Source organism: Stegostoma tigrinum, chromosome 2 (genome assembly GCF_030684315.1).
Source record: "Stegostoma tigrinum isolate sSteTig4 chromosome 2, sSteTig4.hap1, whole genome shotgun sequence".
NCBI classification, from domain to species: domain Eukaryota; kingdom Metazoa; phylum Chordata; class Chondrichthyes; order Orectolobiformes; family Stegostomatidae; genus Stegostoma; species Stegostoma tigrinum.
Window position 1 is genome coordinate 89,262,573 of NC_081355.1, and position 14,020 is coordinate 89,276,592.

The window sequence follows — 14,020 nt, forward strand, 5'->3', positions numbered from 1 at the left end:
GCCACAGGGGTCGGTGCTGGGACCTTTGTTATTTGTTATTTACATAAATGATTGGGATTTCAATGTACAAGGCATGATTCTAATTAGTAAGTTTGCAGATGATACAAAACTAGGAGGTATCACCGATAGCAAGGCAGATTATCAAAAGTTACAGATGGATCTTTATCAGACAGGGAAGTGGGCTGAGGATTGGCAAATGCAATTCAATACAACTAAATGTAAGGTATTGCACTTTAGAAAGTTACAACAAGGTAGGACTTATACAGTAAATGGTAAGGTTCTGAGCAGTGTTGTGGGAGAAAGGGACTGAGGAGTAGAAGTACATTGTTCATTGAAAGTGGCATTACAGGTGGACAGGGTGGTGAAAAAAAGACATTTAGCATGCTCGCCTTCATTGAGTCGAGGCAACGAGTAAAGGAGTTGGGACGTTATGTTACAGGTGTATAAACCGTTTGTGAGGCTGCACTTGAATGCGTATAGTCTTATTCCCAGGGATGGGGAATTAAAAACTGGAAGGGATAGATTTGAGGAGGACCTGAGGAGCAATCTCTTCACGTGGTTGAGGCAGGTACAATATCAATATTGAAAAAATGACATTTGGATAGTTATATGGATGAGAAGAGTTTGGAACGATTATGAATTGGTACTAGCTGAGTGGGCACCATGGTCAGAATAGACCAGTTTGGGCCAAACAGCCTGTTTCCATTCTGTTTTAATCTTTGACTCTAATTAATCTTAAGGGGCCAAACAGGATTAGGGATAGTGCGCTTAGCATTGAAGATTATTGTAATTTTGTTCCTAATAAGATGGGACTGTTTTGCTTTGGTATTGATACGTTCGCATTGATTTGACTGCTTTGGTATGGTGGGACACCTGGGCAAATTAGATAAAATTTTGGTCGGAGCTGTCTACATTGTTTTAAAGAGAGACTAAACAAGTGTTCGCAGCTCAAACATGTCAGCTGTTTCATCATTAACCTTCCCTCATCATGAGATCAAAAGTGGGGATGCTTGCTGATGATTGTACAATATTCAGCAGCATAGGCTAACTGCTTCAGTACCTAAGGAGTCAAGTTCAAATGTAGCAAGACTTGGTCAAGATCCAGCCTGACACATTGCAACTAACATTTATGACACACAAGTGGAAGGCAACAAGACAGAATCTAATCATTGCCCCTCAACATTCACTAGCATTACCGTCAATATTCTGCAGTGAGCCAAAATTTAACCAGATACTGAATTGTTCACCCTTCACCAGAAGGTTGTCTGGCAGCTATTCTGTGACATCTTTGACCCTGGCACCAGGGATGCAACATACCATCCTCATCTATGGCCACAGACATACCCATCTGCTCCTCCAACTAGAATAATGCCCTACCATGACTTCCACTCTTCTTCAAACTCTCCTAACAAGCTGAGCTGTCAGTGGTGCCAGTGACCTGTCCGTGACTATGCGGTTCTGAACAGGCAATGCCCTCCCCACTATTCAAAAAGGAAAGGAGATTGCAAGCAAAATAGTTTCAGGGGAACTATATGAATTGCTTGGCTCACTTGGGCTGCTCAGCAGTCATCCATTCGTTAACTGTCTTGCACACCCCTGAGCTGCAGTCAGGTCTTTTTCCTAAAAGTGCTATCAACAACGCCCTCTGCCTTTCAATGCATTAATGCCACCTCCAGTTGATGCCTGAACTCTGAAATCAAGAGCTTAGACGTGTACAGATGGTGACACCTCCTGCAGACCAGTTCATCTGGGGCACATGGTGCATCCACAATTTCCTGCTCTCACATTCCCTCACCATGAGACTTGCAATTAATTTCAGCATTTTGCTGAACACATAATCTAGAATAGTCTATTTTGACTGTAAGGTTATTATCAATCAGAAATGCTGTTATCACTTTTTCTCCCCCACAGATATTGCCTGACTTGCTGAGTATTTCTAGCACAGTTTTAATTTTAGATTTCCATCATCTGCTTTTTTTGGTTTTGGTACCGCTCATTTTTTGGGTCAAACATTTCTCTCAGAAAATTGTCCTGAATACACTCAAGGAATGAATTGTCTTGACGACTTGCATCCTTCTACTTCTTCCAGTATGAGAGAATTAAACATTTTTCCCCATGACTGCTGGATTGCTCTTGCATGCTTTAAATTATCTCCAGTTATGCATTCTGCTGCTAACTCATTACGGTTGGGTAGCCTGCAGACAACACCTAAAAAAGTCTTGCATCTGTTTTTGTATTCTGACTAAACTGTTTCAACTGCTTGCTCACGCTTAACAATATTTCTTTGTCAAAGATGATCAGGCAGCAGAACTGAACAGGAAAACCAAAGGAACAAGGAATTAACAAAATATTAGGGAGCATATTCTGGCACATACTATCACTAATGCCTCGGGACAACTATTACCATACATATGCACACACATGGTCTCAGCGCAGAACCCGAATCACCTGTTACCAGACTAAGAAACAGCCGTTTAGTGCACAGTTTTCCACCCACATCACCGTCTGCTCCCCAGGCTCGACCATACCATTACTTCATCTATGCACTGCAAAATGTTCCAAGATAGGATTTCAGCAACAGTTTTCAAATACTATTTGGAAGTCCATACAAGCTGTACTGACCATATCTTCAAACTCCTGGCCCTATCCATGCCTCACTGTTTGGTCAATGACTCTAATCAGAATCCATACGTATAAAATAAAGTTACATATACACACACACATTCATAAATAAATAAATAAATACATGATATTCACATATCAATGTCAGTTTCCTATGCAGTTTTCCTTGTTTTTGGGCATTAAAAACCTTCTGCAACACTAATTGCAGAAACAATTTTAACAACTAGTGTTCTTTTCCAATTAATATGTTTTGGTGTTTTGATTGCTGTGTTTAACAGTTTTTCCATAACTTCACTATACAGTAGTAAAAATTTTGTACTCACCAAATATTCAAAAAACTCCTCATTTGTATAGGCAGGTTTGGAATCAGGTGATCTGTACGGTTCAAACTAAAACTCAACAGAAGTGGAAAAACGCAGATATAAGAAACTAACTGCACCAAATAGATGATGTACACTTGAAATAAACTTCAGTCACAAAGATGACTGATAAAACTAATGATGTGATTTTTACTTCTGAATCAGAGATGAATGTATCCGCTCATTAACACTGCCACAAGTGGTGAGTCTGCAAATCTGAGCAGTGAGTGCTCTTGCTCTTCCACATGAATGGCAGAATTATTCTGGGTTTCTTCCCCTCGAGGCAGGCTAAGAACCAATGCTGACAAATTGATAGAGGATTTGAGTGAATTCGCAAATTAAGGAAGTGAAACAATTTTCTTTGGAGAAACAAATATGAGAAAATACATTGTTGGGCATAGAGTCGCTCATTCTAGTCGAATGTACTCCTGGACCTTCCATCACAAGATCTCCGAAAAGTCAAGTAGACTTCTGCCAGCGTTTCTAATATTTCTATTGATAAAAAAGTTGAAGTACTAACATTATGATTTTGATCATAGATTCCTCACAACAGCATCCTGGAAATTGAACTTCATTTCTTGCAAACTCTAGGACAATTCTGGAGGGTTACTATCCTGAGCTGAAGATGAAGGCAGCCACAACATTAAGATCTTTGGAAATAGTATACAGTTTACTTTTGCTATCAGTCTCAGAAGACTTCCAATTCAATGCCAGCATGTGCTGACTGATTCATATTCATTATCCTACTCTCTTCTGGCCCATGTGAAGGCCAACGTAAAAACCCCCAGTACAAAGTGATAAGAGCAAACTGGCCTCTTAGATTTGGCAGATACAAGATTCAAAAAATTGTTAATTTGACAGCAAAGTGGGTAGGTGTGCAATAAGAACAGGGAAATTTTTGTTGGAAGACAAAACTCCAAAATGCAGAGGGAAGCATTTTCAGAGGAAGGATAGAATATTTCAAAGGTGGACAGTTAACTAAAGATAGTCAGTGCTGCCTGTGATATCTAAACTAGATTGAACAAGATTGTAATATCAGGATTATGTAATGGTATTCTGAATGCAATATTCTCTGTATATCATGGTGTTGAGATGCATGGATCAGAAAGTTTTCACTCGTGAATATGAAGCTATTTGTCTAGGACAAGAATAATCGGCTTCAGTGTACAAAGGCTAAGATGAGCATAAACGCCTGCAGTTCTGTCATGTTAATCTGTCATTGGGAAAATGAATCTATTTTAAAGGATTTAGAAGAGCAGCACATTCAGAAATACATTAATTTAATCAAGTGGAATCATCATGATTTCATGATGGTGAAATCATGATTGGAAAATTTATTCTAATTGTTTTAGGCAGCAACAAGCAGGATAGATTGATAAGAACCAGCAAATATAACACATTAGTGTTTTCAAAAGGCATTTGATAAGATATAACACATGAGGCCACGGTGTTGTGTGCCTGTATGAATAGAGAATTGGTTACATAACAGAATATTGGGATATGGAGACATCTTTAAGATGGCAACCTGCAACTAAGAAAGTGCCACAAGGATTGGTGCACGATTGGGGCCACGATTATTTACAATACACATTCAAGAACTGGGTTACTGAAGTGAATGTATTATTGCCAAGTTCGTGGATGACAAAAGTGGGTGGAAGGGCAAGTGGTGAGGGTGACATGGCTTACAGAGGGATTATAGACAAGTTACATGAGCAGGCAAAAATTTGGCCAAGGGGAGGTTTTGCACTTTGGTGGAAAGAATAAAGGTACAGAATATATAAATGGAGAGAGTCTGCAGCACTGTGGGACTTGGGACGCCTCATGCATAAATCACAAAAATTAAAAATACAGGAACAAAAACAAAAGCTGCTGGAAAAGCTCCACAGGTCTGGCAGCACCTGAAGAAAAATCAGAGTTAACTTTTCGGGTCAGGTCATCCTTCCTCAGAACTACTGATAGCAGCCAGGAATATTTTTGGGGGTGGGGGGGGGTGGTTTTGGTGAGAAGTGAATGATAGGTGGAGATGGAGCCCCAAAGAGGCAGAGGAAAAGTTGGAGAGACAAAAGGAGATGATAACAATCTGAAAAGGAGGGTGAACGAGGGTAGACTGTGTGATAACAAGGCCTGATATGTGGGTTAAGGGGCTAGGGCATGGAGGCTTCAGACGCTAAAATTATTGAACTTGATACTGAGTCTGGAAAGCTGCAGGGTCCCACCTGCACCCAAATCCAGAAGCTTATCAGGTGCCATTTCTGTCAACTCTAGCAAGATGCTACCACCAGACATATGCCCCGCCCCTCCCCTCCCCTCCCCTGTCCAACTTCCATGCAGACCGTTCCTTCTGGGAAACCCTGGTCCGTTCCTCCTTCGCTCCCAACAAACCCCACATATCCCCACAACATCTTCCCCTGCAACTGCCGAAGGCGTAACAGCTGCCTATTTATGTCCTCTTTCCCCAGTATCTAAGGGTCCAAACATACCTTCCCAATGAAGCTGCACTTTACTTGCACTTCCCACAACCTAATCTCCTGCATTCACAGCTCACAATGTGGTCTCCTTAACATGGGGGTAAGAAGAATAGATGGGTAAACGCTCTGCAGAACATCTACATTCTGCCTGCAAAAAAGGTACTGAGCTGCCAGTTGCCTGCCACTTTAAACACACCATCCTATTCTCTGGCCGACATCTGTTTGAGGCTTGCTGCAGTGTTCCAGCAAAGCTCAGCACAAGTTGCAAGAATACCACCTCATTTTTCGGCTTGGGGACCCTGCAGCCCTCCAGACTCAATGTCCAATTCAATAATTTTTGGGCATGAGCTCTGCCATGTCTTAGCGCCCTAGCCAACTCACCAGGCCTTGTTATCTCACAGTCTGCCATTACGCATTATCTATTGTTAGTCACCGACAGCTATTCACCCTCCTAGCCAGATCATTATCTACCTTCAAGAATTTGAGGAGGCAAGATTTAGGAAACAATTTTTAATGTTTTAAGAACAAAAACAAATTTGCTGGAAAAGCTCAGCAGGTCAGGCAGCATCTGTGGAAGAGAAAACAGAGTTAATATTTTGGGTCTGGTGACTATTCCTCAGAACTGTTCCAAGGAAGGTCACCAGACCCAAAATGTTCACTCTTGTTTTCTCTTCCACAGATGCTGCCAGACCTGCCGAGCTTTTCCAGCAACTTTGTTTTTGATCCTGTGTTTACCTACCTATCAAGTGACCTAAGGGAGAAACTCATCACCACCTTCTCAACAGCAATAAAAGCTAGCCTAGCTAACAGTGGCAAAATCTTGGGACTGAGAAGAATTAACTATTTTAAACCCACACCAAAAGTAAACTCAGGGAACTGCATATACCATTCAGCAACTTACGTCACTTTGCATCCAACGATCATCAACATCAGATCCTTTGGAATAATCATTACAATAATTCCTAGGTAAGAAAGAAAACTGTAACTAATAGCCCAAAAGGTAAAAGAAAAAAAACCTTGATTTTATAAAGAAATCAGATTTTCTGCTTTCAATTGGAACCAACTTTTCACTGTACTGCACAATTTCCACTGGAAAATTGTTCAATCCAACAATCTATATTCATTAACTATCTTTAATGTTAAGCAAACCTCAAAACATTACATTGATACGTGTGCAGAATGCCAATGCTCAGCTAGGGAGAGTGATCTAAATTTTAAAGATGATGAAAGAGAACAGAGGCAAAATAAAAGGGCTTAGAATAGGGTCCTGAACGCTGTCACCAAGAACACAACAGCTGAGTTATTTAATTTTTGCTTAATAGAAATGCTTAAAAACTTCAGTAAGTGATACCGCCAACATTTTGATCACCTCAATGGTTCGCCTCTTCTGTAATCATCTCCAGAGTTTCGCATGTCGTCACTCCAATCCATAAAGTCATCTTCACATTTTGTAGGTTTTCTCCAGTCATCGTGCATCATCTCTCCAGCTGATCTATAATCTTGAGAAAGCAATACACATTACAAACTTTACTAAGAGGGAGCATGATAAATAAAACATTACTAAACATAGAATATGGAGATGGCAGTAAAAAACTCTAGGAAAACCAATAGATATGATGATTACATGCAAACTTTTTAGATGCTTTTGACATTGAGATGAAAACTTTAATACTGGCAAAATTAGAACATATTCTCCATTTGCAGAGTAGACGTCAAGTGTTTATTAGGAATTAGAAGTCAAATGCAAAGTCCTTACTTCTAAATGCAAGGATGAAAAAAGTTAGCTTTATAAATAAAAAATAAATAAAATGTCAGCCATGAAGATTGCTAATGCAGCGTGCTCAGATAGTTTTCATTTAAAGCTGTCCCATTTCACAGTTTCATTTGCTGTGTTTTTTTTTTAGGGCTTGGAGCTTTGACTTAAATTTGCTTTTCTGATTTTGCATCATACAGTGTGTGTAACTATGTCATGACGGAGTCATATTCGACTGAACTGCTATCAGGACTTGATTGGTGTCATGAAAGCTGGGAATCAATGTTTCTCACTTCCAGCACTCTAACTGCTGTATTTTGGCATGATGGCAAGTTGTAATGTCACTATAAAAGTGATTCAGACACTAAGGTTACTGGTCTGGATCATGTGGATTCAAATTCCCCCATGACAGTCGGTTGAATTTGAATTCATGTACAACACAAGTCTGGAATTGAAAGCCATTCTCGGAGTGGATAACTATGAAACTACCAGCATGACCAGTTCATTTATGGCCTTTAGGAGAGGGACATCCGTCACCCTTATTTGATTTTGCCTACATATGACTCTGGACCCATAACATGGGTGATGGACTCTGAAAAGACTACAAAAAATTCAGCTCAACCTGGGGGTCAGCAACAAATTTTGGCCTTGTCAATGACATTCACGTCCCATGAAAGAGTGAGCAAGCACAACGTTCTAACAGGTTCAAAAACACAACATAAATCAATTAGAGAGTCAGCGTAATACAGCATGGAAACAGGATCTTCAGTCCAAACTGGTCCATGCTGCCTACTCAGCTAATTCAAACTGCCTGCATTTGGTCCATTTACCTCTAAACCCGTGCCATCCATGTACCTATCCAAATGTTTTTTAAAATGTTGCTATCGTATCTGCCTCATCCACTTTCTCTGGCAGTGCCTTCCATATATGCACCACTCTCTGCGTGAAGAGGTTGCTCCTCAGGTCCTTCTTCAACCTATCCGCTCTTACCCTAAAGCTATGCCCTCTAGTTTTCAACTCCCCATCCCTGGAAAAAAAAAACTATCTGCATTCATCCTGTCTCTGCCCCTCATGATTTTATGCACCTAAAGGTAGGTCACCCCTATCCTAGCCAGCCTCTCCTTTCACCTCAGGGCTGCCAGTCCTGGCAACCTGCTCAGACCTTCTTTGCACACTTTCCAGTTTAACTATGTCCTTCCTACAACCAGGTGACCAAAAGTGTACTCAATACTTCAAGTGCGGCCTCACAAACGATTTAAACACCGGTAAAATAACGCCCCAACTCCTTTACACGTTGCCTCAACCAATGAAGACGAGCATGCTAAATGCCTTTTTTTCACCACCCTGTCCACCTGTAATGCCACTTTCAATGAACAACGTACTTCTACTCCTAGAGATAATAGGAACTGCAGATGCTAGAGAATCTGACATAACAAGGTGTGGAGCTGGACGAACACAGCAGGCCAAGCAGCAACTACTTCAACTGCAAGGTCCCGTGGTTCCACAACACTCCTCAGGACCTTACCATTTATTGTATAACTCCTACCTTGGTTTAACTTTCTAAAGTACAATACCTCACTTAGCTGTACTGAATTGCACTTGCCAATCCCCAGCCCACTTCCTCACCTGACTAAGATCCCTCCAGTTTTTAAATAATCTTCCTCGCTATCAACATTTTCTCCTAGTATTGCATCATCTGCCAAACTTACTAATCATGCCTTGTACATAATGATCTGTATACTAACATAAATAACAGATAACAAAAGGTCCCAGCGCCGACCCCTGTGGCACACCTACTAGTCACAAGCTCCAGTCTGAGAAACAACCTTTGACTATTACCCTCTGCTTCCTACCATCAAGCCAGTTTTGAATCCAAAAAGCTAGCTCTCTCTGGATCCCATCCGACCTAACCTTCATACTAGCCTCTGTGAGGGATCTTGTCAAAGGCCTTACTAAAATCCACACAGACACTACCAACTGCCCTAACCTAATTTATCTTCTTGGTTACCTCTTTGAAAAACTCAGATTTGTCAGATATGACTTCCTGCGCTCAAATCTATGCCGATTATCCCATTGTTGGTTGATCCTGTCCCTCAGCATCCCCCACAGTAACATGCCTACCACTGATGTAGGGCTCACTGGCCCGGAGCTCCCTGGCTTGTCTTTACTAACTTTCTTAAACAATGGAACAACATCAGCCAACATCAGTCTTCTGGAACTTCACCAGTGGCTGAAGATGAAGTAAAAATATCTGCAATTTCTTCCCTAGCCTCCCACAACATCTGAAGACAGACTTGACCAGACCAGGGGATTTATCCACCTTATTGCTATCTATTGCTGCAAACGCTTCCTCTCTAGAAATATGTATGCAGTCTAAAACATTCTCACTCATTTCCCTTATTTCCGTAGCATCCATGATTCCCTCCTCAGTAAACATCGAGGAGAAATATTAGAAATCTCCCCATCTCCTGTGGTTCTGTACAGATGGCCATGTTAACTTTAATGGTATCTATTCCCTCCCTAGCCACCTTTTACTCTTAATATAACTATAGCATCTCCTGGGATCATTGTTAACCTTAATTGAAAAATCCATCTGTATAACAAAGTAAACAGCTACAACTGCAGAAGAGATTACAAAAGAGTTGTGATAGGGTTAGCAGTTGCATTTCGAGAACAAGGTAAAACTGAACTCTGCCAAAAGGCTGATGCACCATACCACAACTCCCAGGTCTGTCAGTCCGTCAATGACAGCATTTTGGAATCACAAGCTATAGAAGACACAGCGAGACCAATTAAAAAGCTGTATAAATACTAGAAGAAACCAGAATATTAACTTATATGTAAGTCATGAAGTTTAAAAAACAAGCCCCACCTTCAAATTATCAGCGAAGGTGAGGAGAGATAGAAAAAGAGACATTGTAGCATGTGAATCAATATAAAAACTGAAAGCTGAAGATGTTGTAAATCAGGATAAGCTTAGCAGGTCTGGCAGCATAAGACACTGGAGCAGAAATTAGGCCATTCAGCCCAATGAGTCAACTCTGCTATTCAATCATGGCTGATAAGTTTTTCCAACCCCATTCTCCTGCTTTCTCCCCGTAACCCTCGATAGTCAAGGGGATCAAGAACCTATCTATCCTGTCTTAAGTATGACCTGGCCTCCACAGCCTTTTGCGGCAGTGAATTCCACAGATTCACCACTCTCTGACTGAAGAGGTTTCTCCTTATCTCTGTTCTAAAAGGTCAACACTTTACTCTAAGGCTGTGGCCTCAGGTCCTAATCGCTCCTACCAATGGAAACATCTTCCCAACATCCAGTCTGTCCAGGCCATTAAGTATTCTGTAAGTTTCAATTAGATCCACCCCCAGATCCTTCTAAACTCCACTGAGTATTATCTCAAACTCCTCAAACATTACTGAGAAACTAGGATTTTCATTCCTGAGACCATTCTCATGTACCTCCTCGGAACTTGTTCCAGGGCCAGTACATCTTTCCCAAGATATGGGACCCAAAACTGCACACGATACTCCAAATGTGGCCTGACCAGAGCCTTACAGAGACTCAGAAGTACAACCCTGCTTTTGTATTCAACTCCTCTCAAAATAAACACCAAGGTTGCATTTGGCTTCCTAACTACTGACTCAACTTGCAAGTTTACCTTGAGAGAATCCTGGACTAGAACACCCAAGTCTCTTTGCACTTCATACTTCTGAATTTTCTCCCCAATTAGAAAACAGTCCACGCTTCTGTTCTTCTTATCCAAGTGGTTGACCTCACACTTGCCCACGTTTTACTCCATCTGCCACTTCCTTGTGCATTCTCCTTCTGCAGCTTCCCTGCATCCTCAATATTATCTGCCCCTTTATCTATCTTTGTATCGTCTGCAATATTAGCCAGAATGCCCTCTGTACATTAATGATCTAGATGAAGGAACTAAGTGAAAAGTTGCGGTCCCAACACTGATCCTTGTGGAACACCACGTGTCACCTGCTGCCATCCTAAGAAAGACCCTTTTAACCACACTCTCTGCTTTCTGCCACCCAGCCAATCTTCTATCCATGCTAATACCTTGCCTCTAACCCCATGGGCCCTTATCTTACTCAGCAGCCTCCTGGGCAGCACCATGAACACCTGGACTTCCAGAAGGCCTTTGACAACATCCATTGGCTCTCCTTGGTCTAACTTGCTCATTACTTCCTCAAAGAACGCTAAAAGATTTCGCAGGCATGACCTGCCTTTGATGAAGCTTTGCTGACCTGGTCCTATTTTATCATGCACTTTCAAGTATTCAGGGATTTCATCCTTCACAATGGACTCTAAAATATTACTCACAACTCAGGTTAGGCTAATCGGCCTGTAATTTTCAATGTTTTGCCATACTCCCTTTTTAAACAGGGGTGTCACGGTAGCAATTTTCCAGTCCTCTGGGAACCTCCCTGACTCTAGCGATTCCTGAAAGATCACCACTAACGCCCCCACTATCTCTTCAGCTGTCTCCTTAAGAACTCTGGGGTGGTGTCCATCTGGTCCTGGTTATTTATCCACGATCAGGCCATTCAGTTTTTCTAGCAACTTCTCCTTGGTGGCGGCCACCATGCTCAGCTCTGCCCCCGATTCTCTTGAATTTTTGGGATATTATTTGTGTCTTCCACTGTGAAGACTGAGGCAAAGTAATTTAGTTCCTCAGCCATTCCCTTACTTCCCACTACTATCTCTCTAGCATCATTTTCCAGTGGTTCAATGTCCACTTTTGACCTTTACATCTCAAAAAACTCTTACAGTCCTCCTTTATATTACTGGATGGCTTACTCATATTTAATTTTCTCTCTCGCTATTTTTGTTTTTGTTGCCCTCTGTTGGTCTTTGTAAGCTTCCCAATCCTCTGGTTTTCCACTGCCCTTCACCACATTATAGGTGTTCTCTTTTGCTTTTATGCTATTCCTGACTTCCACAGTTAGCTATGGTTGCCTCATGTCCCTGTACCATGCTTCTTTTTCCAAAGGATAAATTTTTGTTGTGTCTCCTGAGTTACCCATACAAACTCCTGCCATTGCTGTTCCACTGTCTTTCCTGCTCAGATCCTCTTCCAGTCAATTCTACTAAGCTCCTCCCTCATGTCTCTGTAGTTGACTCTATTCAGCGTAAACCTCTGATTCCACCTTCTCCCTTTCAAATTGCACAGTAAATTCTATCTTATTGTGGTCACTGCCTCCTAAGGGCTCCTTCACCTTACGCACCCTTTTCAAGACTGCGTCATTGCACAACACTAAATCCAGTACTGCTTGTTCCCTAGTGGGCTCTACCACAAGTTGCTCCAAAATGCCATCTCATAGATATTGCACAAATTCCTTTTCTTGTAATCTACTACCAACCTGATTTTCGCAGTCCAAGATAATACAGTGTGAAGCTGGATGAACACAGCAGGCCAAGCAGCATCTCAGGAGCACAAAAGCTGACGTTTCGGGCCTAGACCCTTCATCAGAGAGGGGGATGGGGTGAGGGTTCTGGAACAAATAGGGAGAGAGGGGGAGGCGGACCGAAGATGGAGTGAAAACAAGATAGGGGGAGAGGAGAGTATAGGTGGGGAGGTAGGGAGTGGATAGGTCAGTCCAGGGGAGATGGACAGGTCAAGGAGGTGGCATGAGATTAGTCGGTAGGAAATGGAGGTGCGGCTTGTGGTGGGAGGAAGGGATGGGTGAGAGGAAGAACAGGTTAGGGAGGCAGAGACAGGTTGGGCTGGTTTTGGGATGCAGTGGGGGGAGGGGATGAGCTGGGCTGGTTTTGGGATGCGGTGGGAGAAGGGGAGATTTTGAAGCTGGTGAAGTCCACATTGATACCATTGGGCTGCAGGGTTCCCAAGCGGAATATGAGTTGCTGTTCCTGCAACCTTCAGGTGGCATCATTGTGGCACTGCAGGAGGCCCATGATGGACACGTCATCTAAAGAATGGGTGGGGGAGTTGAAATGGTTCGCGACTGGGGGGTGCAGTTGTTTGTTGCGAACCGAGCGGAGGTGTTCTGCAAAGCGGTCCCCAAGCCTCCGCTCAGTTTCCCCAATGTAGACGAAGCCACGCCGGCTACAATGGACACAGTATACCACATTGGCAGATGTGCAGGTGAACCTCTGCTTAATATGGAAAGTCATCTTGGGGCCTGGGATAGGAGTGAGGGAGGTGGTGTGGGGGCAAGTGTAGCACTTCCTGTGGTTGCAGGGGAAGGTGCCGGGTGTGGTGGGTTGGAGGGCAGTGTGGAGGGAACAAGGGAGTCACGGAGAGAGTGGTCTCTCCGGAAAGCAGACAAGGGTGGGGATGAAAAAATGTCTTGGGTGGTGGGATCGGATTGTAGATGGCAGAAGTGTCGGAGGACAATGCGTTGCATCCGGAGGTTGGTGGGGTGGTGTGAGAGTACGAGGGGGATCCTCTTTGGGCAATTGCGGTGGGGTGGGGTGTGAGAGATGTGTTGCGGGAAATGCGGGCGTTCTCGACCACTGTGGGGGGAACGTTGCGGTCCTTGTAAAACTTGGACATCTGGGATGTGTGGGAGTGGAATGCCTCATCCTGGGAGCAGATGCGGCGGCGGAATTGGGAATAGGGGATGGAATTTTTGCAGGAGGGTGGAGTGGGTGGGAGGAGGTGTATTCTAGGTAGCTGTGGGAGTCGGTGGGCTTGAAATGGACATCAGTTACAAGCTGGTTGCCTGAGATGGAGACAGAGGTCCAGGAAGGTGAGGGATGTGTTGGAGATGGCCCAGGTGAACTTGAGGTTGGGGAGGGAGGAGTTGGTGAAGTGGATGAACTGTTCGAGCTCCTCTGTGGGGAG

The 14,020-nt window shown here is 42.9% G+C and overlaps 1 protein-coding gene across 3 annotated transcripts in view; it reads right to left on the reverse strand.

Moving 5' to 3' along the window:
- LOC125464408 (uncharacterized) overlaps positions 1-14,020 on the reverse strand; it is a 79,924-nt gene that overhangs the window by 23,434 nt on the left and 42,470 nt on the right. For all 3 annotated transcript variants that reach the window (XM_059655346.1, XM_059655343.1, XM_059655351.1), the window contains exons 12-14: positions 6,819-6,948; positions 6,351-6,411; positions 2,946-3,011 (exon numbers count right to left, since the gene is read on the reverse strand). In XM_059655346.1, coding sequence (XP_059511329.1) covers positions 2,946-3,011; positions 6,351-6,411; positions 6,819-6,948 — 257 coding nt within the window. The remainder of the gene's footprint in view (positions 1-2,945; positions 3,012-6,350; positions 6,412-6,818; positions 6,949-14,020) is intronic.